The sequence below is a fragment of the Panthera tigris genome, chromosome C2 (genome assembly GCF_018350195.1).
Source record: "Panthera tigris isolate Pti1 chromosome C2, P.tigris_Pti1_mat1.1, whole genome shotgun sequence".
NCBI classification, from domain to species: Eukaryota; Metazoa; Chordata; class Mammalia; order Carnivora; family Felidae; genus Panthera; species Panthera tigris.
The window spans coordinates 4604163-4632112 of NC_056668.1; the positions used below are offsets into that span (position 1 = coordinate 4604163).

Consider the following 27950-nt stretch of genomic DNA (forward strand, 5'->3'; position numbering starts at 1 on the left):
AATAAATAAACGTTAAAAAAAATTTAAAAAAAAAAGAAAAATGTCCATAAGCTATTAGAAAAATTCACCATAAGAGAGAAAGCTCAGACACCCCGAAAACATCCAAAGTTGCATCATCTCAGAAGTAATCAAACTGTGACACTATTTCACACATACAGATTGGCAAAAAGCAAAAACCAAAACAAAACAAATAGAATAGAATAGTTTGAGGAAATGAAAACTCTTGTAGAATCCTGATGGTCCAGCTACCTTGAGGATAAATCCAACAGCAGCCAGTAATTCCAAAGACTGGCATACCAAACCATCTAGAAATTCCATTTTCAGAAGATCTCATTCACAGGCAGAAAGATGTTCGCTGCAGTAGTGTTTATAACTGCAAATATTAGAAACAATCCAGATGTTAATCAAGGCAGGACTGGGTAAATAATCTGGGTATATTCATACAAGAAGATACTATACAGCAGTCAAAACGGGTGATCTCCCATCAACACGGAAAATCTAGTAAATGTAATGCTGACCGATAAAGCAGGTGGACAAAAGATATATATTATTATATACAGTATTGTGTAGCATTCCCATACATTTCATTTTATTATTTTTCAATAATTGTTTCCTTAAATTTTTTTAATGTTTATTTATTTTTGAGAGAGGGAGAGAGAAAGAAAGAGTGTGAGTAGGAGAGGGGCAGATTGAGAGGGAGACACAGAATCCGAAGCAGGCTCCAGGCTCCGAGCTGTCAGCGCAGAGCCCCACGTGGGGCTTGAACCCACAGACCGCGAGATCATGACCTGAGCCGAAGTCTGACGCTTAACCGACTGAGCCACCCAGGCGCCCCCGTATACATTTTAAAACACCAAAAACCCACGACCAACCAACCTATGTTGGTTGTTATATGGTACTTATTTACAGGTCTATGGGAGACAGCTTCTAAGGTGACGCCGACGATCCCCGCTCCCCGGTGTTTACGCTTGTGTAATCCCCCTCCCACAGTGCACCAGGGTGGTTCTGTGCAACCAACAGAATAGGGCGGAAGCGACAGTATGCCCTTTCAAAATTGGTTGGAAAAAAGACTGTGGCTTCTGTCTTGGTTGCTCTATTGCCCTTCTACTCCCTGCAATCGCTTGCTCCCGGGTGACCAGACGACTGTCCTAAGTGTGCTCAGGGAAGCCTGGTGTGAGATCCAAACGGCAAGTAAGGTCCGGTTGGCAAGGTCCAACCACAGGAGTGAGCTTCCAAGAGTCCCCTCCAGCCTCACGAGAGACCCTAGACCACGGAGACCCTAGACCAGAACCACCAGCTAAGCCACTCCTCGGCTGCTGACCTTCAGCACCTGCACAAGGTCATCAAGTACTGCTAAACTGGGGGCTAAGTTGTTACCAAGCAAGAGATGATGAATGCAAGGTACTCATACCTGTGTAGTGAAATGTTACGTGCGTAGTAATTATAAGAACGTACACCGGTATCAAGCTAAAGGGTAATTCTGGGGAAGGCAGTGGGGTGGGGCTCTAACTCCATTTACTTTGTTTCCATGACAAATTTTTGAAGAAAATACGACAAAAACGTTAGCATTTGTTAAATCTGGGTGTTCCAAAAGTGTGTACAAAGCACATGATTTCCTGTGACTTAAATCATTTTCTTTGTTATTTAAAGCAGGTTAGGAATTAAAAATAAACACTTCTAGAAAGAGAAAAAAAAAGCGGTGTCTCTCTTCCATTTATTACAGCACCACAGACCACTGTCTGGCTCCTAACTGCAGCTTGGAGGGAAGGAATTACTTTAATGGCTAAACGGTTTGCACGGGAGAGGAGACATAGCCGCGTGTATTCCCATGGCTGGTGAAATCAAATGTTTAAGTACCAAAACCCTAAATATATATTTTTTAAATAGTAACAGAAAAACTTCTTTAAGCACACCTACCAAAGGATTCATGCTGAAACGCAGGAACGAATGTTGCTTTGCCTGGAGACGCTTCATACTAAACTATTTCCAACAGCAATTCACTTAGGAGACACGGTGATTCCGCTCCCTGCGGTATTAAGTGGACGATACACGGCTGTTGCCATAGTAGCCTCTACTTTAATGGTATTTAACAAGAGAACAGAAATTGTGAGGCAAATTGCTTTCGTTCTTAGTTCTCTGGGTTATAAGAAGTAAAACATTCAGGGGCGCCTGGGTGGCTCCGTCAGTGAAGCGTCCGACTTCGGCTCAGGTCACGATCTCACGGTTCGTGAGTTCGAGCCCCGCGTCGGGCTCTGGGCTGACGGCGCGGAGCCTGGAGCCCGCTTCGGACTCTGTGTCTCTTTCTGTCTCTGTCCCTCCCCCACTTGTGCTCTCTCTGTCTCTCAAAAATAAATAAATGTAAAAAAAAAAAAGTAAAAAAAAAAAAAGAATATTCACATCCAGGAGACAGAGTAGCATCTCAGATTATACACTCCCAGGTAGTGCCCAGAGAAAGGTCTCCCCCAGGGATACCTCACAGGCTAAAAACAGTTAATGCGCTCTCAGAGATAAACATTATCTCAAGGACTCTGAGCCTGCTCATCAATAAAGTCAGAGGAATCTGCGTTAACGTTTAAGAAGGTATTTGCAACAAATATGTACGTGGTGTTGGGCATTTTCTTTTTTTTTTCTTATGTTTTATTTTTGAGAGAGAGAGAGAGAGCAAGCGGGGAAGAGAGACGAGGGCAGGGGGGCGGACAGAAAATCCAAAGCGGGCTCCATGCTGAGAGCAGAGAGCCCACTGCGGGGCTCGAACTCACAAAGCATGAGATCATGACCCGAGCCGAGGTCGGACGCTTAACCGACTGAGCCACCCAGGTGCCCCAGGGTGGTTTTTTTTTAGACAGCACATGAGTAGGGCCAATATTCCGGATGTAAGTTCTCCTTTCACTATTTCTCTTCACCCACTCTCCAAATTGTTATGTTACCCTTCAAGAACGCCAATGTGTCTAAACGAGGCTGTGATGCACCGTGACGCATCGCTGACCTGCCTTCTTAACAAGGATCCCAATGTTACGACCACGATTTGGGTAGCGAGTAATAACTGAAACCTCCCTCTCCGGAATAAATCAGCGGAGATCGTTTGACACTCTCCCCCAAATTCTCCCGTTGGTTTTAGATCCCAGGGAAGGTCTGGTCAGGGTCGAAGCGACCAGCACAGTTAGTCAGCCTTCCTGCCCATCCTGTCGCTACGTCTAGTGCCTAAGGATGCTTTCATCTAACCCACACACCTCCACCCCTGCACTGCATGGTGGTCTTGTATTTCACCCCAGCCTCTAATTTTCTTCGGTTCCACCTCCCTGTTGCCCACTCTTTGGCTGCCTCACGTCTGCTTAGTTTTTTTCCTCTCCCTTGGCATGTTACCCACCAACTCTGAATCCAAAGTGCCAGGATTTGTGAGTTCCCTGGAATCCTACCCAGAAGCACCGTGGCACCCGGCCACTGCCTGCTCATGCGCTCTCCATGCGTCTGGGCGATTCCATCCGAAGCCACCTCCAGCCCTGGCCTTTTCCACACCAGCCTGGGCTACTGCTAGACGTACTCGACCCCCCGCCCCCACCCCGCTAAACCATGCGCTGTGCGGACACCCCATTCTAGCAAATTGTTCATCTACAGACATTCTCGAGTTTGGGGGGATTACCCACCCATCATCTTTCCTGTCCTCTCCTGGTTTCTCTGAACACCTGCCCCACTCTCTCAAGCTCAGCTCTGCAGAGCCACGCTGCTGACTCACCCTCAAACCAGCTCTCCAAAAGAATTCTAGGAGAAAAACACGCTCCTTGATCTCATTATTTTAGGATTTCAAGAAATAGCAATGATAGGCATTGACTTATTTCACAACGAAGATTTCTTGGAGGGAAAGAAAAACACACAGCTTACCCATGAATCTGCTTTATTTATTTTGATTTCACTGTCAAAAACCCTGTAATTCATCCCCAAGGCCACGTATGTTTATTCTATGGTGTGAGATACCCTTTTTTTTTTAATGTTTATTTATTTTTGAGAGAGAAAGACAGAGCGAGAGTGGGGGTGGGGCAGAGAGCGGGGGAGACACAGAATGTGAAACAGGCTCCAGGCTCTGAGCTGTCAGCACAGGGCCCGACGCGGGGCTCGAACCCACGAACCGTGAGATCATGACCGGAGCCGAAGTTGGAATCTCAACTGACTGAGCCAGCCAGGCGCCCCTTTGAGATACCATTCTAAATTTAACCCGAGAGACAACTATCACGCTAACATTTACAAGCACTCCGCATGTGTCAAGCACAGGACTAAACGTCTTACGTGGATTGTCTCGCTTACCCCTCTCCACAATCCTACCGTACGTCTTACTGGTAAGACCGATCAGTGACGACAGGCCCGCACCGAACAATTCAGTAGCAACTGACACGCTACCAAGAATCGCTTCCAATAAAGCGCTCCGGTTAGGGTCCTCTGCCCAACGCACGCGTCGCTTACCTGCACAGGGGCTTGCTGCAAAGCCCACCCTCTTCCGAGCTCTGTCAAAGACCACGTAGAAGCCCTCCATCACGGTAGCACCGATCACCAGCGCGTTGGTGGAAGGTGAAATGCCGAATCGGTAACATTCATAGTTCAGGCCAGCCCCCATCATGGGCTGGATGTAAAGCTACATAAGAGGACAGAGCAAACAAACAAGGAGGGGCATGAATCGGGCAGCGTCGCGGAGCTGTCGAGGTCACGCCGCGTTCGGGACCCCCGCCCCCGCCTCCCAGGTGCTGTGGGGAGATACACGGTGGGGTGGGGTGGGGAGGGGTGCGGGGGACATCACCCTGCCATCCAGAAGCTGAGAGCACAAGCGTGGTGATAAGCGTCGCTGAAAGTGACGAAGGCTCCACCTGTAACTCCACGGGGGCGCCACGGTGAGGTCCGTCCGGCCAGCCAACCAGCCAGCTCTTATTGACAGAGCACTTGGCATGGCTTAGATACTGCCTCAGGGCCAGCACCACAGGGCTGATGGACACCCCGTGCCTGCCCCCTCGAAGCTCCCCGTCTACGGAGGAGGCAGGAGGTAAATGTGGAGTCGGGGGGAACCGCTCCGACAGGCCCCTCCACGGCAATGTCGCCCAGCGAACTCTCCCCCTCAGACCTCTTCCTTCGCTTGGCTTCTGAGAAAGGGCTCTCTCCTCTTCCTCCCAGCTCACTGGCCGCTAATTTCTTCACTGCAAGCATCGGAGAACTCCAGGGCTCTGGCCTCTCCTTCTGGCTGTCCCCCCGGGTGACCCATGTGGCCCCGTGACCCTAAGCACACCCCTGGGCTCTATGCTGACCCCCAAATCTTGACCTCCAGGCAGATCTCTGCTGCTATAGCCACACTCTTATGTCTTCCTGCCCATTCGCCACTCAACCGGCATCTCAAATCTAATATTAAAAAAACTGAACTGGGAACATTTCCCCCAAATGTGCCTTTTGTTTAAGGTCTTCTGTCTCAGTAAATCCGTGATTCACCCAGTGACTCAGGCCCTACAACACCGGGCCAGGATCTCTTTCCCTACATAGCAGGCCTTCCTCTGAAATGGAATCCGAATGCAATCATCGCTCCCATCCCCATGGCTACCGCCCAGTCTGGACCATCGGCATCATCTTCTCTCCCGAGCAACGGCAAAGGCTCCTAACTGGCCTAGGACACTGTCCTTGTCATCCTCTGCCAAAGGGAGCTTCCAAGGAGGCAGCAAGGCAGAAGCAGGAGGATCTATTCCCTCAGTCAAAGAGAGAGAAGCCGTCAGAGTCAGAGAGAAGATACAGCACGCCTCGTGGAAGAAGGGTCTGTCATGGCTGAGGGCCATTTCTCGCAGGGGCTGTGAAGTTCAATAAACACAAACATGGCCCTTGAGGTCCTTGGGGGGGGGGGGGCAGGGCACGGAGGGGTGGGGCACGAGTTCCAGAGGAAATGAGTCAAAACTTAAAACAATCAGAGAGCAAATCATCCTTGCATCAGTAAGAAGGCTCCCTTTGTTCTTTTAACAGCAAAGTATTCAAATGCAGGCAACCGAGAGAATACAGTGGCTTAGTAACACAAAATACCAAACATTTGGAAAATAAAGCGTAAGATTACAACAGAAGTAGGAAGAAGGACCTTCTTGTGAGTACTGACCGGCCCTAAAGGGCAAAAGCACGAGGAAAGATTTGGAGGGAAAGGTCTGGAGCCCTGGGTTTCATTGCCAGAAGGAGTGTGTGTGTGGGGGGGGGGGGGCACGGGTATTTTCAGAGGGGGCAGCAGGGAGGGGCTGTCCCAAGGAAGGAATGGTTTGCCTCCAGGCTACACCCTGATAGCAGGAGGCAGGACAGAGCACCAGCCACAAGGAGTGACTACACGAGAGCAGGAAAGGAAACCAGAAGAAATCAGGCTGCAGAGAGAGTATCTGATCAAAAGGACCCCTGAGGAAGAGGAACATCACTGCCCCGGTCAGTGCAGAGAAGGCGAGAGGGAGGGCGGCTGCAAGGCAGGGAGGCGAGCAAGGACATCGCCTGCTAGACAGGGAGCGGCTGCTGCGTCCAGGGAACAGCCTTGCCCTTAGAACCCTGCCCGACTGGTCTGTCTGTCTCCAAGCCCTCCTTCAAGACAAGGACCCATTCATTCCGTTCCTCACTGTATCCTGGTGCCTAGGCTTCTAGGGTACGACAGGCACACAGGAGGACCTCAGGAGGTGTGTGCTACGTTGAGTGAGAGGGGCTAAGCATCAACACCAAATGGAAAGCACGACTTCCCAGGATCAACTTAAATTCGGCAAAGGCAGGGGACAGATACACTTACCTGCCATCAAAGCACCCTCACCTAAGGTTCTGTAAGCAAGCCCTAGGAAAGTACACAAACACGCACACACACACTCCCCCAACTGATTCTATAATAAAACCCAATCAATCATCACGTTGTCCTGTAACAGACGCTACCGATACAAAAACACGCAGACTGAATCTGGGATCTTTTACTCTTCCTGCGCGTCTCCCGGACGACTTCCAGTAAAGGTTCCAGACTGTAGATGCTGGAACATGCTAGGAGAGCTGCAGTATTGCTAGATCTCAGAATAAACTGTCTGCCTCACGCGAAAATAGCACCCATAGACCAATCAGGGGTAGACTGGCATTATTTACATTTTTAGGGTTCTGGGGAAAAGAAAACCAGAATTCGCCTGTGGGCTGGGGTTGGGGGCCGCTTTTGAAAACTGGCCAAAACAGATTCAGCCCATGTGCTTTTGGAAAAGAGCGCCGGAGACGGACAAAATTTCAGGGATGCCTCTGACACAACTCTTTTCTGCCCTAGCCAGCATATGCCCCTCCAGTACTGCTGTTACCAGAGGTCCTAGGCAGGGGCCCCCCATTGTAAAACTTTGGGGACAAGGAGCCCTGATGGTTGCCCTAAATGTTAGGAAGTGGGGGGCAGGCGTATTAGGAGATGCTCCCCCCCCCACCCCCAGCGCTGACCCTGAGGGGTGTGTCAGTGGCACCCAGAGCTTGTGACATTCTCAGCAGGCGACAGTTCACAACTGCCCATCCAACCGCCTGCTGTGGACATAACAGATTTTCCGCCGAATGCCTGTTTTCTTGGTTTCTTAGGAGTCCCTGATTCTGGCAGCCAACCCCATGCCATTAATTTACCATTACGTGCTCACCTTTGTCCTGAAGCTAGGATTCAACTTTAGTTACAAACCACGCTGATGAAATGATGCCTACCTCTCGAGGTGTGCCCAAAATGCAATCACGGCGCGCAATTATTTTAAAGACACAGAAAACACAGCACCGTATGCAGTGAAAATGTCTCTGGCAAGTATCATGAATCCTCTTTTATAGTTAAAGGGACAGACGGAGAAAGGGCGAGGCGATCTGCTCAAAGTTACAGTGTGAGTCAGGGGCAGAGCTGAGAACGTAACCGAAGCCTCGGGCTCCGGCCGCGTGCATCCTCTGTGGAGCCTTCTCCCGAGGCTTCTGGGCTCTTCCCCACTAACCCTCCATTCCTGAAAGGCACATCCCCCCTCCCCCCATATACAGTCGAGAAGGAAAAAGGCAATATTATCACTTCCTTTTTTCCTCTGAAATGACTCCTCCTTCCTTACCCCCCCCCCCATCCCATCCTTTATCCCCAATTCACCAAGTCACAACAAAGGCACACTCATCCGGTCTGTTCAAAAAAGTTACTACCCACTAGCCTCCCCGGCCCAGTCATTCCTGGGAAGGAACAAGGTCTTCAGTCTCCTGGTTCTTATCTTCGAGGAATTAATGTAGCTGAGGGAGAACTGTAAGGGTGTGTGCGTGTGCTTTTAAAGAAAACAGAAGTCAAATGAAAAAGGCAGCAGCATAAAACACACCCTACAGACACGACTAAACAACATGCATTATGAGTCTGAAGGGCAGCCTCACAACGGGTTATTCTGCTCAGCGGAGGGTCAACAAAAGAGGGTTTGTCTGAGTTGGATCTTGAAGGATGGGAAGAATCTCAATATGCAGAGGGAGTGGGGAGGAGAGGGCATTTCAGGCAGGGGCTTGGCAGGAGCAAAGGTTAAGCGATCGGAGCGAGCACAGAGCCCTAGAGGACGGTGACCGGTGAGTGGTGGGTCAAGGGCATAGCAGGGCGCAGGCTGGAGGGCGAGGAAGGGTCCAGCGAGGCCCAGAAAGCCACCGGGAATGAGGACGTCAGTACGCACGGAGCGGGGACCACTGATGGCTCACGGCAGGCAGAGCAGGCTCGGAGCGGCCACATAGAAGATTACGTGGCAATGTTTTTAGGGGAGAAAGAAGGGGGCTGGGGTACATGGAGGGCACTTGGGAGGTTCCCGAAGGGGGACCAGAGCGAGAGCCAGAGCGAGATGGAGCAGGGCACAAAATGCTGCTCGATTAGAAGCTTAGGAAGAGGAGGGGGCGCCTGGGGGGCTCAGTCGGTTGAGCGTCCGACTTCGGCTCCGGTCATGATCTCACGGTTCGAGCCCCGCGTCGGGCTCTGTGCTGACAGCTCGGAGCCCGGAGCCTGCTTCACGTTCTGTGTCTCCCTCTCTCTGCCCCTCCCAAGCTCATGCTCGGTCTCTCTCTGTCTCTCAATAATAAACATTACAAAAATTAAAAATAAAGTAAAAAAAAAAAAAAACCACCAAAAACCAAAACACGTACTGGTGCTTTGGTGGATACTGCAAAAATGTCCTCAATTCCCGACCTTGCCTTGTTGCCGGGCCCTTGCGATGGCACTGCGCTGCCCCTCCTGTTGGGAGGTGGGCGCACTTCCCCCACCCGGGCCCCCAGGGACAGCAGTGCACGGGAGGTGATGGCCAGCTGTGCGCCTGCTCCGGGGGCTCCTGCGTGTCTCCCCTCTCTCTCTGAGCCCCGCCACCCCCGTGCGTCAGCCACTGGACGGTGGGAGTCATCTGGGAGCCACTAGACTCGTGAGCGAGGCCACCCTAGACCACCCAAGCGAGGCCCGGCCAAGCACGCCGACGAGCCTGCGGAGACCAGGCAACCCGCCCAGACTCACGCTTGCGGATAGGGCTGCTGGCTTTTGCGGTCACCTGTCACACGGCATCACCGTGGCGATCGACACCCCACACAGATGTGCTATCTGCACCGGCACGTCCCGCACCAAGTGCCTGACTTCCGCAACGGGCCGCGCTCCGGGAGAAAAGCACACGGGCCGGTTCGTACCTGAGGCAGGATGGTTAGGCGGAACGATCGGCTGGAGTTCTCGTCTCTCAGGTAGATGGAGATTTTAGGGAAGTAAGACCAAGGCGTCTCAGAATTCGTCCAGCAAGCCAGCTGGGACCCAGTCCAGAAACCATCAGAGAATTCTGGAATCTGGACAGAAAGAGAGCACGTGAGAAACCATGACTCGGCTGGCGCGTCAAGAGGAAACCGCTCCCAGCTCTCCTCTTCCCCTCGCCAGATGCCCGCGGCGGTAAACAACGTTTCCCCGGGACGGCCTGGCCGAGACGGCAGTCTTCTGGAAGGCGAGCGGTGATGACGAATCCCCAGCTATTAAGATCCCGCAGGCACACGGAGTCCTAAGTATCAGGCGCTGTTCCGAGCCCCCTGCAGCAGCAATTCCTTGAATTCTCAAAAAACCCCACCAGCACAGTATCACCCAACCCCCCCCCCCACCCCCCCAGCACTTTGTGGGCGAGGAAACCGGAGCACAGGTGAAGTAACGCGCCCAGGGTCACAGCAGTGGCCAAGGACCCTTTAGGAGAGAGAACCTTCCGAGCCTTTCGGGCATCGCCTCTCCTTTGAACTCCAAGCGCGGAACTCATCCCGGTGCGCAGCCCTGTGGGGGGCTCTCTGCTCTCCGGCGATATCGTTCTGCTCCCCCAGACGTCAGCTCAGACGCCCTCCCGTCCAGGAAACCCTCCCCACCGTGCTGCTACCCCGTCATTCAGCTCTCCCCCTCGCTCTTTCTTCCTGCGGTGGTTAGAATTTGACATTCGTTGGTGGACCTGCCGAAATTCTGTTTCCTGCACCACAGTCCGAGTCCTTTAAGGACAGAGGCCTGCTGTCTGTCCCACCTGGCAGTTCTAACACCGGGCCCCCAGGAGAGACTCAGGAAGCATTCGCGCGAAAAGCGAACAGCCAAGGCCACACAGCGCCCACCTGGGCCTCCCGCCCCGGGTCTGGACGGACAACGCCACCGGCACATGCCCACCAGTTGCCGAGTCCACAAGTCAAACGCAACTAACTCCCATCAGCTCACCAGGGCGAGCGTAGGTTCCGGAGGACATCTACCCGCACCTGCCAGCTCAAAGAGGGAAGAACCGTGCCGGGTGTGTCTCTTCGAAAACGGCCGGCAGAGCGAGGGCCCAGCTCAGGTCAGAACGAGAGAAGTGTGCGACAGGAAGAGCTCTGGGAGTGTATGTGACAGGAACAGATCTAGGAGAGCCTGGGACAGGGGCACGGCTGGGACTGAGTGCGATGGAGCAAAGGCAAGAAAGCAAGGGAGGGGGCGGAGCCAGGAGGCATGGGAAGGGGCGGGGCCAGGAGGGCAAGAGAGGGGGCGGAGCCAGGAGGGCATGGGAGGGGGCGGAGCCAGGAGGGCATGGGAGGGGGCGGAGCCAGGAGGGCATGGGAGGGGGTGAAGCTAGGAGAGCACCGACTTGGAGTAACAGGTGACTGTCAAGAGAGCATCTCCAAGAACCTGAGCTGAGCTAAGGGCGGGGGTGGGGGGCCAGCACGAGATGTGTCTGAGGGAGGGAGGACGCGCAGAGAAGCTGCCTCAATGGGTAAAACCGAGGTCAGCAGTGGAGGCCGGTGGGGCGGATCGGAAGGAACAGAGGGGAGACAGAGGAAATGATAGTGCCCTGGCATCTTCACCAGAGGCCATTAAGAGAGATCTGAGCTTTGTGGCAAGCCAGTAAGGGGTCCAAGTGGGATTTGCACAGGCCACTGGTTCTCGAGTCTCAACTCCAGGGGGCGGGCCTGGCTAGAGTCACTGATGGGTGGTGATGGGGCATAGATGGAATCCCTCCGAGAGAACACAGGGAGAAGGGAGGGGCCTAGGACCCACCCTGGATCAGGCTGGCAAAGGAGACCCCATGAAGAGGGTGCAGGGACCAGAAGTCCAGGAGGAGGGTGTTATGGAAGCAGAGAGGAGGTAAGACAGGTAAGCAGGGATGGTGTGCAGGCCAATCGGGGCAAGAACTGAGAAAACTGGGTGTTGCTGCACGAACCCTGAGTGCCGTGTACTATAGGACCACACCCGGCAGGTGCAAGCCCCCCTCCACCCCATTCTGGGCCACACAATGGGGAGAAAATGCCCCAAAGTTTTTCGTCCTCCCACGGAACATCCATCACGAAACTTAGTGACTGATCTGTAAAATTTCTAATGTTGGCGTTAATATATTTTCACCTTTTATAAAAGTTAAGTCGAGTGGAACTGTGTATCAGAGGGCAGAATCCCCTGCCAGTGCAGCTGAGAAGGGTGGGGCTGTCATCTGCTGGACCCAGGGATGAGCTAAGACAAGGGCGGCCGGGCCTGCACCCGGGGAAGGGGGCCCCACGTCAGTGCTGGGAGCGGCTCCGATGTGCAGACGGAGGGATCAGGCCCGGGGGGTGCCCAGTAACTCACCTAAGGGGTATAGCTCTGAATCGGATGGGGGACCATCTACCTCCAAAGAGGTGTCTGTGAGTCCGAGGGCCTCCCGGAAGGCTAAGTTACGTGTCCTCGGGGGACAGTTTTGACCCTCAGATCACAGAGTTTGGGGTCAGAAGTCATCCAAAAGCAGGTGTCGTCCCGCTTCTGGATTTTACAGATGGGGAAGCGCTGGGCAGAACACAACGGCACTTCCCCTAGGAGGACGGGGAGCCCAGGTCTCTGCCATACACGGAACTCCCCATGAGGCTCCTCTCAAATTACAGACCTATAAACCACACATTCCCAAAATCCCAGCTGAACAATCCAGGCCACGAGCCCAACATCTGCACTGCGTCTAACTCCCCAAAGCCGGCCATTTCCCGGGGCGCCTGGGTGGCTCAGTCGGGTAAGCGTCCGACTTCAGCTGAGGTCATGATCTCGCGGTTTGTGGGTTCGAGCCCCACATCGGGCTCCACGCCGATGGTGTGGAGCCTGCTTGGGCTTCTCTCTCTCTGCCCCTCCCCCACTTGTTACACACTCTCTCTCTCTCAAAAATAAATAAACTTAAAAAAAAAGAAGTCAGCCATCCCCTCAACTGGAAAGAAACCCTACGCCACGACAGGCGAGAACACTGGCCACCTGTGGTCCACGTGCGCTGACCCAGGGACCCCGTCTGCCCTCCCTGGACTTTCTCAGCCCAAGACAGAGAGCCTGCCCGGGTCCTCCCCTCCCTGACACAGGCTCTGAGGTCACAGGGTAATTTTAGACACGGCAAACACATTCTGTAATCTCATTCCTTCTACCTCCTGCTTTTCTCACAAAGTCCGTCGCCGCTGAACGGGGGCTGTGACGCCGTCTGGGGTCCCAGCGCCTGGCAGGCGTGGCCCGCTCTCTCCCCGCGGGGCTCACACAGGGGCTGGGGTCGTGGGCCCCGCACAGGCCGGGGCTGGCCACAGGCTGGCTGGGGTCACACGTACACACACACGCATCGAGCATTTCTGCAGGATAAGCCCGAACACATTTACGGCCCAGAATACTCCGTCTGAAGAGGCTCATGTCAGGTCTGCTGAGGACATTTTCACTACTGAAGAAAATCAGCATATGGCTCCTTATTTTAAGCATGGTCTGATTTTCAGCCAGCGTTCTGAATTTAGGGCACTAAAAACTTTACTTGCCACTTTTTTCTGATTCAGCAGATACGAGACAAGAGAGGAGCTTTACTCTGGCTTTTTGACCGCTGCTGCCTGGAAATCCTCTCAGGCTCAAAAAGGGCCTCGGCCCGACGTCTGTTTCACGGCCCCTCTTCGTCCTCTCGGATCACCTGCCGCTCTTCCCATGACGGTCTCGGACTCTTGAAGTCTGGTTCAGGACGACCAAAAGCCCCGTGCTCCTCCCCATGCTTCTTCGAGAAGCTGTCACAAAGCAACTGCTACGCATGTTCCGATCACTGGTTCTTCGAATCCGGCCAGTGGAGCAGTGGGACGGTCGGGCCGGCATTCGTACCAGGAGAAAGACTCTGGGTGGGAGACGCGCGCTTTTGGTGACCTTGCAAGCGTGGCCCTGTGCAGACAGAGGCTTATGAAAACACCCAAGAAGCTGAGGGAAACGTTTGGCACGCGTCCGAACAAGGAGCAGCAGCGGCACCGTGGTTTGAACATGAAACAGAGGCTTCCTCTCCCCGAGCATCACCGTGTGGGGGCTTTCTACCTCGGCCCTCACGACAGCCCGGCGACGAGGGCACGGAGACTCCGAGGGCCCGAATCCCACCCCGGGCACCTAGCTACGTTCAAGCGCATCAGACCCCTGAAGCTGTGCTCTTCCCCAGTCAATGCCTTTGGTCCATCCCGTTGCCCCGAACCAACTGGAAAGTTGGAGCCATACTGGAACACCCGTCAGCCAGTTCTCCAAAATGCATGCCGCCCTTGGCCGTGGTTTTAATCATGATTACGCGGGCTTGATTTTGATTGACCTTCGTCTTCTGTGAATCATATTCTTTTACAGAAGTAAGGAATTAAAATTCCAGCACAGCTTGGATGAAGGCCAAAAAAAAAAAAAAAAGAGTACAATTTTTGGTTTATTTGTTTTGTTTTACAGGCTGCAAATATATCCTTGGTCTACCGTGTACTTTAATACAGAGTATTACCAAGTGGATTTTTTTTTCTTAGATTAAAAAAAAAAAGTCCTACATCCACTACACTATTATTTGAAACACTAAACAGCATTGCACCTTCAAATCCAAGTCCTCTGAGGTTAAAGTGAAGAAATTCTTTGCTGGTTAAGAGTAAGACTGTGAATTTAATAAGTCATAGTTTAAAAAAAAAAAAAAACCCAGCCCCTCAAAATCCTCGGATGACGACTATTGGAGTACGAAGCAGTACCCCTCAGCACGTGGTCATGACCTGGCGGTCCCCGAGATTTATCAGCGCCCCGAGGACTCACCAGAGACGTGCGGGCCACGGCTTCAACGACCGCATCAAACACCTTCTGGGGCAGGCGCAGAAGTGTGGTGCCGCTATCCACGATGGCTTTGTCTGCATTGTACTAGAACAGAGGAGAGTTGGCGGGGAAAAGGCACAGACATGAAACTCCATAATCGATGCGTGGCTGCAGCCTGCTATTGCTGTCATTGCTACATACAGGTCCAGGCAGCCGTGGTCCCTCACTGGTGGCTAAATTCCTTTCCTATTCTTGGAACTTGGACACTAGCCCAAATGCTCACTTCCCGGATAAGGAAACTGAGGCCAGGAGAAGGAAGTGACGTGACCGCCGTCCACAGCTCTCTCCATGCAGAAATTCCCCCATTTGGGGGCGCTCAAATGTCCTCGGAGGAGCCCCCGAGGGCAAAGACCCACTTGGCTTTCCAGACGGGCGCGACATGTTAATTACCACGTATACAAATCCTACAGTCAAGTGTTATCCCACAAATGGAGAAAGAGAAGGACAGACAGTCTTTATTTAACAGACACCTGCTACCTGCATTTGACGGAAGCACAGCCACGTTCAGGAAAAGGCTCTCACACCCACATGTGGAAGTTGTATTTTATTGTAGGCCCTCCCATTTGGTTCTACCGCCGGATTCTTTGACGGCAGATAAGGGTCTCTGACGACAAACCGGCAGATAAGGGTCTCTGGCGACAAACCGGCTTTGGGGCCTATCGCAGTGCAAGGGAGCACCGCTTTATCGAGCTCTGACGGGCGTGCGTTTGGGAACTGGTGGCGGAAGGCACGGACCGTAAGGAAGCGATGGCAGGTGGGGATTTAATGAAATGCTGTGGTTTTTAGAAACCATCCTGAAAGCTCGTTTGGTTTTGTATTTTTCATCCTGAACATTCTACAAACCAGGCCCACCTCGTCACGTTGTCCTCCTCATAATGCCATCGTGGCCACAAAGGAGCCAAACGCAGACAGGGTGTGAATACGGCTCATACGTGACTTGGTGCCCCAGCTCTACACGTGTGCCTCCCGCGAGGACAGGCGAGGTGCGCCCCCTCGAGTGACAGCTGAGCGCTGGGGGGGGCGGGGGGGTGGCGAATGGAGGATTAAGCTGATGATCTGAGTTTCATTTTGCTTATTTCTAGCCCCCACCCGCCCCCCCGCCGCCTTTCCCCGTCGCACTGACGAAACCTGCTTATTCCATTCTCTTCAACACAGTCCAGTCACCATCAGGCCCAGACGAACAGTGAAAGCCGTGGCCCCTGGACACTCCTCCGCACACACCATTTTATGCTAATTTTCCCCTGCGAAGCCAAGTGACTGGAAGGAAACAAATTTTCTGGAAGGAGGAGTTCATTATCATACAAAAAGGCCCTGTAACTTTTAATGTAATGAATCTTTGATTTATCTTTTAATGTAACGGACCTTCTATTTTTCTATTCGGGTCCCAGCGGTAGTATTTAAGCGACCCAGCCACACAAGGGTAGACACAAAGAGATCATGGTGCAAATACCTCTCTGCAGTCCAGATTAAGGCTCTGGCCTCCAATTTCCAATTTCAGAATTTCTATCTGGTAATACCACTCCTCCTTAATAGGGGTATACCAGATGTCTCCTTTGTACAAACTTGGTTCAATTCCACCCAGGACCTGAGAAGAAAAATATTTACGGGGGTAAGAAAAAACACGTAGGCATAGCAACACGTTACACAGAGAAAGCATGAGATCAGAAGGTGAATCCTCACTGGGATCAGTACCTTCACATTATTGTGATGTTACAAAACAGATAGCTATGCTTGAAAATTAAACAAGGAACGTTTGGGGGCCATGTATCCAAAGGTCCAACAATATCATACCCTAGTCTAATCGAGATGCTCTGGGGGTTTCCATTATGTAAAGGAAGTACACACAATTTAGCCTTTTGGTCTCGAGACTTCGCTTCCTCCAAACACATGAAGCGAAATAGTTAACTGCATTGATTGACGGGAATTTAGTTCCTCAGAGGACTTAGACTTACTGTCTTGCAATTGTGCGTGGAAAGCAGAACAAAAGAGCTTCCCTACCCAAAACTGCACGCTGTCAAACTATAAAACATCGCCCCATGAATCCTAGGCTGCCCTCTATCCAGAAAAGGGGCTACATAAGGTATTAAGATCGTGTGTACTCGGGGCGCCTGGGTGGCTCAGTCGGTTGGGCGTCCGACTTCGGCTCAGGTCATGATGTCACGGCCCGTGAGTTCGAGCCCCACGTCGGGCTCTGTGCTGACAGCTCGGAGCCTGGAGGCTGCTTCTGCTTCTGCGTCTCCCTCTCTCTCTGCCCTTCCCCCACTCACGCTCTGTCTCTATCAAAAAATGAATAAACGTTAAAAAAAAAAAAAAGACTGTGTGTACTGTTAGCAAACGAAAGCAACTGGGCTTGCTTCGATTAGAGGGGTTGTGGGCACGTGCCCTGAGGTGCCCTTCTTGTACATCGTCCCTGTCACCTCCTGCTTTAGACATCGGGGTGCAGGGCTCATTGAGGGGACACCCAGGCCACAGCATATCCACAGCGCTGATGGCTTTGATCTGTCTGTGTAATAGAAAGCTTTCCGCTGTGCGCGCACGCGTGCGCACAGAGAGACAAAGGATATACAGGTGTGCCTGTCTCCCCACCGCACTGATGACATCACCAGCATTTCCCTCTGCTTCCCCAAGGCAGAGAAAAGCCCGCTCACCGCACCCCCTACGGTTCCTCACCTGCCCCTCCCCAACCCGCCAAAAACTGTTACCCTTCAAAGAAAAAAACTTTTTTAAGAAGCTTTAATGGATTTGGGGGAAGCAATGACAATCATCAGCTTTTGGATGGCAAGGTAATTAGGAAAGATAAAAATAATTCCCAATTGTATCCGTTTTCTAAAGCTTCTAGAACAAAGGTTATCAAAATTCCACAGGACTTCTGCATGCGCCCACGTCTCCTATTCCTATCAGGGTGTCAATAAAACAGAAAAAACTGCCCGATTGATTTGTGATTTTTCCCCCCCTTTAAGACTAAAAGATACCCACAAGACTACCTCCGTTGGTACCGGATCCAGCGACGGGCAGTCCCGCCCCACACATCTGCATGGAGAACACGTTGGGGATTCTCGCTTGTGCCACCAGAGAATCAAAGAATGTCTCCAGGGAACTTGACGGCTGTAGGAGGGAAAACGGCGACAGAACAGATGAGTGACCCAAAGCAGACACCACGCGTGACGTACAAACTGTTTTCCTAATTTGTCTCATGCTAAACAACAAACAAGCTGCAGTAATTCAGAAAAACCTACAACAGACTTCCCACCAGGCGGCATTTTCCCCGCTGGAGCGGCTCTGTTGTAAAAATAAGACAGTATTTCTAAAATTGGAGCGATACAGTAGATTGGCGAGGCCCCTGCGCGGGGACGGCACGCAAAAAGAAGAGGGTATTTGTAGAGCAAGCACGACACCGTCTCATTTGTCACCACGACTTTCCGGGAGGCAGGGGTAAGACGTGGAAGTAGGTCGCCGAGATGGGTGGTAAACTCTAATCGTGGCCATCTCAGAGTAACAAGAGAACGGTCTCCAGGTGCGGCCTTTGTGGCTTCAGAAAACGTCACTCACTCCTTTCAGCCACGGTCGTCTGGCGCCACGAGACATCTCTGATCACAGCACCCACTGAACGCCGGGGAGCAGGAAAGCAGCAGGGAAGGGACAGTCCTGGGATCCTCAGGTTGAAAAGCCCCTATTCCCTGCTGGGCCCAAGCGGCCCGTGCCTCCCTTCCCGTGGAGCTGGCAGTCACTTGGGCACCCCCAAGTCTCCAGGACTCAGAGGAAGAGGCACGGTGTGCGAGCAGCTCTGAGCTGGGGATGGGCCTCCCCCTGGCGGTCTCAGGGCAGGTCAGGGACCTCCGGGCAGATTTTTGACAACTGGGAGATACCAATCACTTGGAGTTGTTAGTTTCTTAAGTTTATTTCTTTTGAGAGAGAGAGAGAGAGAGAGAGAGAGAGAGAGAGAGAGCAAGCTGGGGAAGGGCAGAGAGAGAGGGAGAATCTCAAGCAGGCTCCGTGGGGGTCAGCACAGAGCCCAACGCGGGGCTCGAACCCACAAACCGTGAGATCATGACCTGAGCCGAAACCAAGAGGCAGGCGCTCAACCGACCGAGTCACCCAGGCGCCCCTCGGAGTTGTTGGTTTTTGACAGAAACTCGCCTGTGGTGGCACAGGTGCCACTGGCACATTCTGACCACTGACGGTCACCGTCAGAACTATTTGCTACCTGTAAGAATTAAAACTGAAATTCTGGAGGGAGTAGGAGAAGAGCCTGCTGGCAAAGAGAAATCTTCCCACGTATTTAACTCTGTTGTCTCTGGCCTCCTAGTCCTGCTTCCACGACTCTCTGCCAGGAGTCGGCACAATCTCTGTACGCGAGGTGGGCAGAGGACTTGGCATCTGGGTCGATGACGGAGAGACAAAGTCCCCTCCTGCAGGAGGCCGGGTGTGGTGCTGACCCAGGCCGCTGTGCCTCCGGTCACCCGCATGGGAGGCAGCGAAGTAAATAAACGCTGCCTGGAACTAAATTCTGGCTCCATCCCTTGCCAGCCGTGTGACTTGTTCCTTTGTTTCTTTATCTGGAAAATGGGAAAATAATAGCCTCCTAGAGCTGTCGTGGGACTCAAATGGGTCCATACGCACAAAGGACTTGGAATAGTGCCTGGTGCCCGGCAAGGGATCCATTGTTACTCTGTCGAGTCACTTTTCAGGAGGACGGTGCCTCAGGATCCCTCTTGAGGTTTAAAAACATACAGGTGCCAGGATCAGCCAAGAGAACCAGATTCAGGAGGCGTGTAGGGGGACCGAGACACCACACGCTGTGGTGGCCGCTGAGTGGCTCGGCCAGTCTCTTCCAGACCCCAATCCAGACTGCGCCGCCTGGCACGGGTGTCCCGCCACGCGCCTCGCCCCACCCATCCCGCGACTGTCTCCCCCAGGCTGGGACGGGACCCCATCGCTGGTAATCTCGGAATTTCACGCACAAAAAGGTCACGTGGGGAGTCCGGACACCCCAAGGGACCCCGGAGTCATTACTTCCCAGGAAGTTTATTATCAACATTATCAATTCCGGGAAATTCAGCTTCATTCTACCATCCTCCAAATAATCCGCCGTGACACCAACCGGGCACACCTTTCGCGGTCAATGTCAGGTAAACACGGAATGGTTTGTCCTTGGTCACGCTGTCAGGGAAATCGCATTTAGGAAGGTAGGTGATTGGGGCGCCTGGGTGGCTCAGTCGGTTATGTGTAGGACTCTTGATCTCGTCGTGGTTCATAGGATCGGGCCCCGTGTGGGGCTCTGTGCTGACAGCTGGGAGCCTGCTTGGGATCCTCTCTTTCTCTCTGCTCCTCCCCCTCCTCTCTACCTCTCAAAATCAATAAAAATAAACTTAACAAAAAGGAATGTAGGTCAAGAGTCTGCAGATTTCCCATTAAGCTCGCCACACAGTACTGAGAGGAAAAGGGGGCTCCAGAACCCCCCCGGGTCTGCAGACGGGCTCTGGGCAAGGAAGGTAAGCTTCTCTGACCCTCAGTCTGCACAGCCATAAAATGGGAGAACACGGCCTTCCAAAGTTGGCCTCATGGGGAGGTCTCGAGATTCAAGGGAACCAACATCCTGTGATGTGCCTCACGGGCTGTCTCTGAGAAGCCACAGGGTTGGGAACCTCCCCCGACCCCTCCCTGCTGCCCCCTCCCCGCCTGGCCCCCCTGCACCGTTTACTAGCGGGCTTGGGCTGGAATAAACGTCCTTGCAGGGAGAGAAAACAGGCCTCCCCTCCTGGGCCCTCACGGACCGCGGGGGGCTCCGCCGTTACTGGGTGGGTAGGTCCTACATGCGTGTGCCTTGTGGTTTCACACTCCGCTCTGGCTCCAAGCCTGGCACCGAACAATGAGCAGGGCAAGGTGTGGTGCCCACTGCAGACTAGGTGGGGTGACCTCCCGCTTTGCTCAGGTGTGCACAGCCCGAGCCCCGGGCACACCCTGGGTCCTAATCTGCTGGCCTCTGGCTCCCTTCCTGATGGAAATCCCCCGGCCTGTGAGCAAGCCCGCCCCCCCACACTCCTGCACACCAACGTCCCTTCCTCTGGGCCGGCCTGAGTCCAAATGTTTGGAGAACATTCAATTCTGTCTTTCCCATTTTGTGCAGGTTCTGATGCTGGAGAGCGAGGGTTCCACGCTTTCCCCCCGCGCCTCCTGGGCCACTGGCTGGCGGTCCCTAGGACGTGCGTTCAGGCCCCACTCGGGCTCCGGGGGGGGGGGGGGCTCCGCAGGGGTGTCTGCAGCCACAGCAAGAAAGCACGACGCTCTCCTCCGTGGTGGGGAGCCTCCCGGCTGAGGTTCAGGACCTCCTGCAGGCTCCGTGTCTCCACGCAAAGATGCGAGTTTAATAAATGTCTTTTCGGGGTGCCGGGGTGGCTCAGTCAGTTGGGCATCCAACTTCGGCTCAGGTCATGATCTTGCACTCCGTGAGCTCGAGCCCCGCATCGGGCTCTGTGCCGACAGCTCAGAGCCTGGAGCCTGTTTCAGATTCTGTGTCTCCCTCTCTCTCTGACCCTCCCCCGTTCATGCTCTGTCTCTCTCTGTCTCAAAAGTAAATAAACGTTAAAAAAAACAATGTGTTTTCTTTTGACCCTACGCGAAGAAAAACCCGTCACCACCATAATTCAAGTGATTCAGGTTCTGTTAACATTTTTACATGGCAGAAGTAAAATAAGCAGAACTAAGACAAATGAGGGAAAGTGATGCTTGGGGTGTATCTTGGCAGGAAAGTTCGAAGGACTGCACCGTTTACCTTAAGCTTCAAAGATGCCCAGAAACACGATGCACTGTGTGACCACGGTCTGCCTCCACCACGGGAGTCTCACGGACCGCCTGCGCCCCGCGGCCCGGACCCACCTGCCGCGCATCCGAGCACTGGCCCCAGACGCGTCCCACCTCTGACGCACTCAGGCCCACGCTGGCCTTACCTTGGCCAGGGCAGCATACGCGAGTCCCAGAATCCCGTTCCATTTGACGCCGGGCAGAAAGAAGTTCTCTGACTCGAAGATAGTGGCAATGTTGACAAGAAATGAGCTATTGAAGCCTTTCGGGATGGTGACCACGTCCTCCCCCACGAAGCCGGTCCAGCTCCCTTGCGTGTACTTCACGGTGACGTCAAAGCCCTTGGAGCGGTACGTGCTGGACCTGGCGGAACACGAGGGAAGGCATCGTATTCGTCTGTGAACCCGCGTGCTGACACGGCGGCCGGTCACCGTGGCGGAGACGGCTGTGCTAAGCGCCGGGGGGGGGTTTACGGTCAACTCTTCAGGACTAACAGTGGCCCTGCTGACCAAGTGGCATTTCCCACAAGACACGATCACTAGCATTTGGGTAGCAGTGGTTCCGTGCCACGTGTGAGGGAGGTACTGGGGTCGACATCTGCCCCTGTGAAGCCAGTAAGTCAGGGGCTTTACTTAACTGGATGAGCCTTTGAAGGCAGAAATCAAACCTGGGCATCTGCCTGGCCCTCTGGCTTCACAGGGGCCCTGCAGTGGCTTCTCTGTGACACAGGGAGGGGCCGCGGGCTGTGGCCCGGGGTTCAGATTCACATGTACAATCAGTGTGAAAATACCAAGTGATCCCCTCCACCTCCACGGCCTTCCTCCTGATGTCACAGGCTCCTTCTCCCGGTTGTCCCCAAGGCTCCAAAGCTTATTATACTCATGCCAAAATATGGGGGATACCAAAACATGAAGGGATTCAGACGATGGTCAGGGCAGAGGAGAATCCTGCCCTTGGGGAGACCGACAGTAAACAAACGAATCCACAAAATTCCAAGTGGTGATAAAGAGTGTTAAGGACTCTCCAGAGAATAAATCGGTGGGGGGAGGGGGGGTTGGCAGTGACGTGGAGGTGACCCAGGCGTCTGCAAAGCAACCACATGTGTGTGAGACACGCACAAAGCCAACGAGCCGCATAGGAAGGACTTTCCGGAGGGAGGACAGCAGGTGTCATGGCCCTGTGGTGTCCCAACCTGTAAAGTAATTCTCTTACCCCGCTGAGTTTAAAAACTCTGCTGATTTACAGCAAAGGACCCAAAGAAGGTCTCTAGGCAAATATCTGAGCATTCACACCACACTCACCCTAGGAAAACTGTCCACTTCCTCAGAGAAGTGTCAAATCACCAAACAGATCAGTGGAAAGTGCCCCCATTTGCCTGTGGTTTTTATTTCGCTGATTTATCACTGAACACTCAGTCCTTGTTGTAGGATTACATGGACTAATGCAGTCTTGCCTGAGGTCAGGAAGGAAGTTAAATAGGAGATGATATGACCTCTTTTGGGTGGGGGGTGGGGTGGGGGGTGGTGCGCACATCTCTTAAGCTTTAAATATATTTGACAGTTTTTAATTCGGTAATCACGCTTCTGAGAATTTGATCCTAAGGAAACGCCCATGATGCAGGTGGAGACTCAGGTACAAAGACAGCCATTATGTTTTATCTATAATAGCAAATGGTTGGAAACAACCTAAGCCCCAGTAAAAAGGAAACAGTTTAGCAAACCATATCTCTATGATGGAATATTACATAAAACCGAAACAGACTAAGTCATTTTCAACGACACAGGAATAAGGTACAAGAAAAATGTCGGTGGCTCCCTTGGGTGGTGGGGTGTGTAGGGGAGACTCCCCTCGTTTTTTAGGCCCATCTACAATTTCTGCATACTTAACTTCCACAATCAGAAAAAAAAGAGTTATTTTTAAAATGTCTGGCAGACATGGGGCACCTGGGTGGCTCAGTCAGTTAAGCATCTGACTCTGGATTTCCGCTCAGGTCATGATCTCGCACTTCGTGGGTTTGAGCCCCGCGTCGGGCTCCGTGCTGACAGTGTGGAGCCTGCTTGGGATTCCCTCTCTCCCTCTCTCTCTGCCCCTCCCCTGCTGGCATGCGTCGGAGTGCCCTCTCTCCCTCAAATAATAAACTTTACAAACTGGCAGAAGATTTTTGGAGAAATTTGATCTACGTTAGCTTCGTAATGGGATACAAACTGTACAGAACGGCTGCTTTTAACATTTGCCGTCTTAGATCGCTCTGCCATGACCTCTAAGGGGCGGCAGCATTAAGTGACTCGTGTGCACCTGTCTCCTGACAAGGGAGAGCACAGAACAGTGAGGGTGGAGGGGTCCACGCACGCGGAGAACTAGGGGACCCATCAGAAGTCGCACGTATCAGGCAGTCAGGTCGCTGAGACGCGGGCACCCGAGGGTCGCTGTGACGCCCAGTTTACCGCGAGCACTAACTCAGGGGTGCCCGGTGTGTGGCAGGGGCTGCACGCAGCGACGGTGACCCGCAACGAAACCACAGAATTATTCGGGCCCTGCTGACAATCTCGGGTCATTCCTCGAGTCCGCAAATCCACCAGTGCTAACGAGAGCGGCTACCTAGGATCCACTCCAGGGTCAGCACACTGTTTCTGGAAAGGGCTAGGAAGCAAGTGCTTTACCTTTGGCGGGTCATGTGATCTGTTCCAACTCCCCAGCTATGCAAATCTAATGAGGACGGAGGCCACAGACGGTACATCAACAAGGCCCGCTGTTGTATTCTAATAACGTTTTATGAACAGAAACACAACAGCAGGTTGGGTCGTAGCCTGCGGGTCCTGGTTTGCCAACTTCCGATCTGAAAGATTAATTATCTCGGGCGCCTGGGTGGCGCAGTTAAGCGTCTGACTTCGGCTCAGGTCAAGATCTCGCGGGTTCACGAGATCGAGCCCCGAGTCGGGCTCTCCGCACTGTCAGGGCAGAACCTGCTTGGGATTCTCTTCTTCCCTCTCTTCTCTCTCTGCTCTTCTGCTGCTCACGCTCTCTCTCTCTCAAAATAAATAAAAAAATAAAAATTTAGAAATAAAATAAAAAGTCTGCCTTAATAAATGTTAAATGATTAGTTATCTCCCCAAAACCACCTGAAGTACCACAACTGTCTTTTGAGAAGTTGTTTTATTTCTACTGTGCCCAGAGTATAGAACACTCATTAGAATTTGCTAATATCGTCGGAGTCTGAGCCAGCCTCTTACATGTATTTGGCGTGTTTTCGACACTATCCTGACCAGCTTGCTACTCCCCTCATGCGGGAGGCATTCTGGATATTTCAGTGCTACCCGCAGAGCTGAGAGGCAGGTGATGTCACGCTGACTGCGTTCAACCGCTTATTAGCTGTGTGATACGGGCCAGGTTGCTTAACCTCTCTGTGCCTCTGGCCGAAAGGAGACAACATAGCACCACACCTCGTGCGGTGGTTTAAGTTTGAGGAACAAGAGTTAATACTGGAAAGCGTTTAGAACAAAATCCCTGGGACACAGCAGGTACGCAACAAAAATAGCTGCCATTATGATAATTATCTAATCACTTGCTATCTTTATTCAATCTAGGAACTACTATTAGAAGAGGTAAGAATTTTTTTCCCTGAAAACGCTCCTACAGAGTTACTCTTACTGAATACCCAAAACGGTCTCGTTTGGAAGTCCAGCCATCCCTCGGAAAGGGGGTTAGTCTGTCGAACGGCTTGGTTAAGGTGGTCAGGAGCGGCGGAGGGGGCTTGGTGTCTAAAGGCAGAGTTCTCCTGAGTCCTAGAGGGGTGCGGTCCAACAGAACTGGCCGCAGATCGGTGCTGTCCAACATGGTAACCGTAGGGGCCACTGAGCGGTAAAATACGATCACAGGGTGACTGAAGAGGTAAACTGGTTTCACCTAACGTTGCGTATTTTCAACAGCCACATGCGGCTAGCAGTCACCCCTGTAGAAAGCACAGCTGTGGATAACGCGAGAAAAAAGTAAATGCACGCTGTCCGAGCTCCCCGAAACGAACCTCAAAGGGCAAACACCTCAGGGATGAATGGTAAGCAACGCTGAGGGTTATGGACGTATAGTTTCCAGGACTGAATTAAAAAAGAAAAGTCTTCCTCTGCCTTCATGCTCTAACATCCTACTCGTTGGCACTAAAATGCTGTGGCTCTCAAGGGCTCCGCTCACTAATTAGCGACACTGAGAGAGAACCCCACATTGGCTCCTCCCGTGGCATCCATTCTGGGCGCTCAGAAACCCCAATCCATCAAGGATGCAGGCAGCCAGGAAAAAGTCTGCCCACGGCAATAAAACCCACTTGGAACCGGGGGCGCCTGGGTGGCTCAGTTGGTTGGGCGACCGACTTCAGCTCAGGTCGTGATCTCACAACTCGTGAGTTCGAGCCCCGCGTCAGGCTCTGCGCTGACAGCTCAGAGCCCGGAGCCTGCTTCGGATTCTAGGTCTCCCTCTCTCTCTGCCCCTCCCCCACTCACGCTCTGCCCCCCTCTCTCTGTCAAAAATAAATAAACATTAAAAAAAAACCCACTTGGAACCCAGTTCAGGAGGCATTCTGCCTCTGAGTATTGCCCGAACACAGGAGTGGAAAGTGAAATCAACGAGCAGAGGAGAAAAGAGCCACAGAACATTGTAGTGTTTTGAAAGAAACCCCCTGTCGTTTTCAGAGGACATAAAAAGAGAAGGTGTAAGGGCAGAATTGAAGAGTGGGGTCCTGAGGTCTGACCTGGTTCTCTTAAACCACCGCACCCCGGGAACGTGGAACCTCCGGAAGAATGCAGCCAGGGGCTCTTCTGCCTGTTTGGGGGTTTGGAACCTACCTTTGGGGTTGCTGGGCTGGCCCAAGTGACCAGATACTCCCTCCCCTTCTCTGCTCGCTCTGGGAGTGACCGGACCAGAGTGGGTGGGGCGACTGATGGCCCTTGGGGCTGCTCAGCTAGCCTGTCTATCCTGGAGACTCGTCAACACCCTCAACAGTGGCCAAAGCTCATGGGCTCCAACAGTCCCGTCTGGGACAGGCAAACAATGGGTGGGCTTGAGAAATGATCTAAATCATCAAATGTCCGCATCGTCGCACACAGAGACATGAGGCATTTCTTGGGGGCGTCAGGGGTCCAGCTCAGCCTCCTTCAGTTGGTCACCGGTAGTCCCCTAACATCCTAATTCTACCGACAGGCATCGACTGCTCCTTTGCCACGACTACCCTGGGGGCTTCGCCCCCCGCATGGAGTATGGGAGGAGGAGACATTTTAATGGAAAGATGTTTAATTTCCCGAAGAGATTAGTAGAAGGTCAGGGGAATGAGTATGTTGGCTCTTTAATCAAGCCAATTGGCCGGAGGCTATTTTATTGGCTAAAAAAGAAGTACATCTAAAGAAATACACAATCTTCTTTTTGCCATGTAGAAATTCATCGGAACGTTTGCCACCATGAAAGGCGGGCTTCTGATGGGAAAAAGCTACACAAATGATTAATGGTAGTCTGACAGCTCATTCCATAAATCAAAGAACTCTTGTCAAAGAACCCCAAGCCAAAGCTCCAATTACTGGGAAATGTTTCAGGAAGCATTAAACCTGAATATCCAAAGACTGGGGGACTTGAATCAGAGGCTGACAAACCCAACCAGGAACCTTATTATAACTGAGGGAGATCAGAGGGACAGGCAAACACAGAAACATCATAGAGCAGGCAGCTACATCTCAGAAAAGAACCCTTTGTCAGAAACTAAGAAGGGAAGGGAGAACGTTCTCTTGGCATCCATCAAATACAATGGGGGAAAGCATACCGTAAGCCAACTGTAAAGTCAGCTCAAAGCAACAGGCAAATTAGTAATACATAATTTACACAGAAAACGCTCCTATCTTTCCAATATTAAATCTGCGTCAAAGAGAAGCCTGGGAGAAACATGGCGGGGCGGGGGGTGGGGGCACAGAGGAAGGGAGAGAAAAGAACGTTGGCGTAAATCTGAGCGAGGGCTTAACCTGCAGACGCCCGCTGTTAGTAGGGGCGCCACTGACTGAGCAGAACCGGCCCCAAACTCAGACATGTGATGCTTCACGGAACAGTCCTCTTAAAAGGCCGGCCAGAGGCCCAAAATGTGGGTGATGTCTTCTGGGTACTGAGAACTTTTCAGCATCACCTGTGAACCAAGAAGGTGGGCTCCGGTCTGGGCGACAGAGCCAGGGGCGTCCCCCGCCCGCTGGTAGGTTCTGTTATCTCTGCTCGTCCACGTGTGGACAGCCCAGGAGACCCTTGAGGGCCCCAAAAGCTGGCAGGGAGCCCTCAGCCCTCCTGTGCGAGTTAGCGGGAGGGAAGGCTTGGCCATCGGGGGAGCTACAGACGTTCTCACGAGTTTCACCTTAAACGGGGCTCAACACCTAAATATGAAAAACAGAAACATCTGCCGCCTGACCACAAACCCGGCCGGCAAGGTTAGCGGCGAGGTTAGAAAGACGTGGCCTCCCGAAGCCTGAGACGGGACCACCGTCCGGCCAAACCGTGAACAAAGCAAAAGGTAAACGAGAAAAGACCCCCGCAGGCTACGGTCGGGTAAATACCGTACACGGTTATTTGTAACGTTGCCTGC

At 52.6% G+C, this 27950-nt stretch overlaps 1 protein-coding gene across 10 annotated transcripts in view; it reads right to left on the minus strand.

Annotated features, from left to right (window-relative positions):
* BACE2 (beta-secretase 2) overlaps positions 1 to 27950 on the minus strand; it is a 94301-nt gene that overhangs the window by 22480 nt on the left and 43871 nt on the right. For 7 of the 10 annotated variants that reach the window (XR_006222150.1, XM_042998937.1, XM_042998941.1 and 4 more), the window contains 6 exons: positions 21499 to 21715; positions 17528 to 17656; positions 16002 to 16136; positions 14495 to 14596; positions 9640 to 9789; positions 4456 to 4624 (listed from right to left, as the gene is read on the minus strand). Coding sequence is in view for 9 of the 10 variants with exons in the window: in XM_042998937.1 (XP_042854871.1) it covers positions 4456 to 4624; positions 9640 to 9789; positions 14495 to 14596; positions 16002 to 16136; positions 17528 to 17656; positions 21499 to 21715 (902 nt within the window). In the remaining variant the exon portion in view is untranslated. Of the gene's footprint in view, positions 1 to 1939; positions 2075 to 4455; positions 4625 to 9639; positions 9790 to 14494; positions 14597 to 16001; positions 16137 to 17527; positions 17657 to 21498; positions 21716 to 27950 lie in introns of those variants that run through there. The other 3 variants (XM_042998940.1, XM_042998939.1, XM_042998938.1) reach the window with 3 other exon arrangements.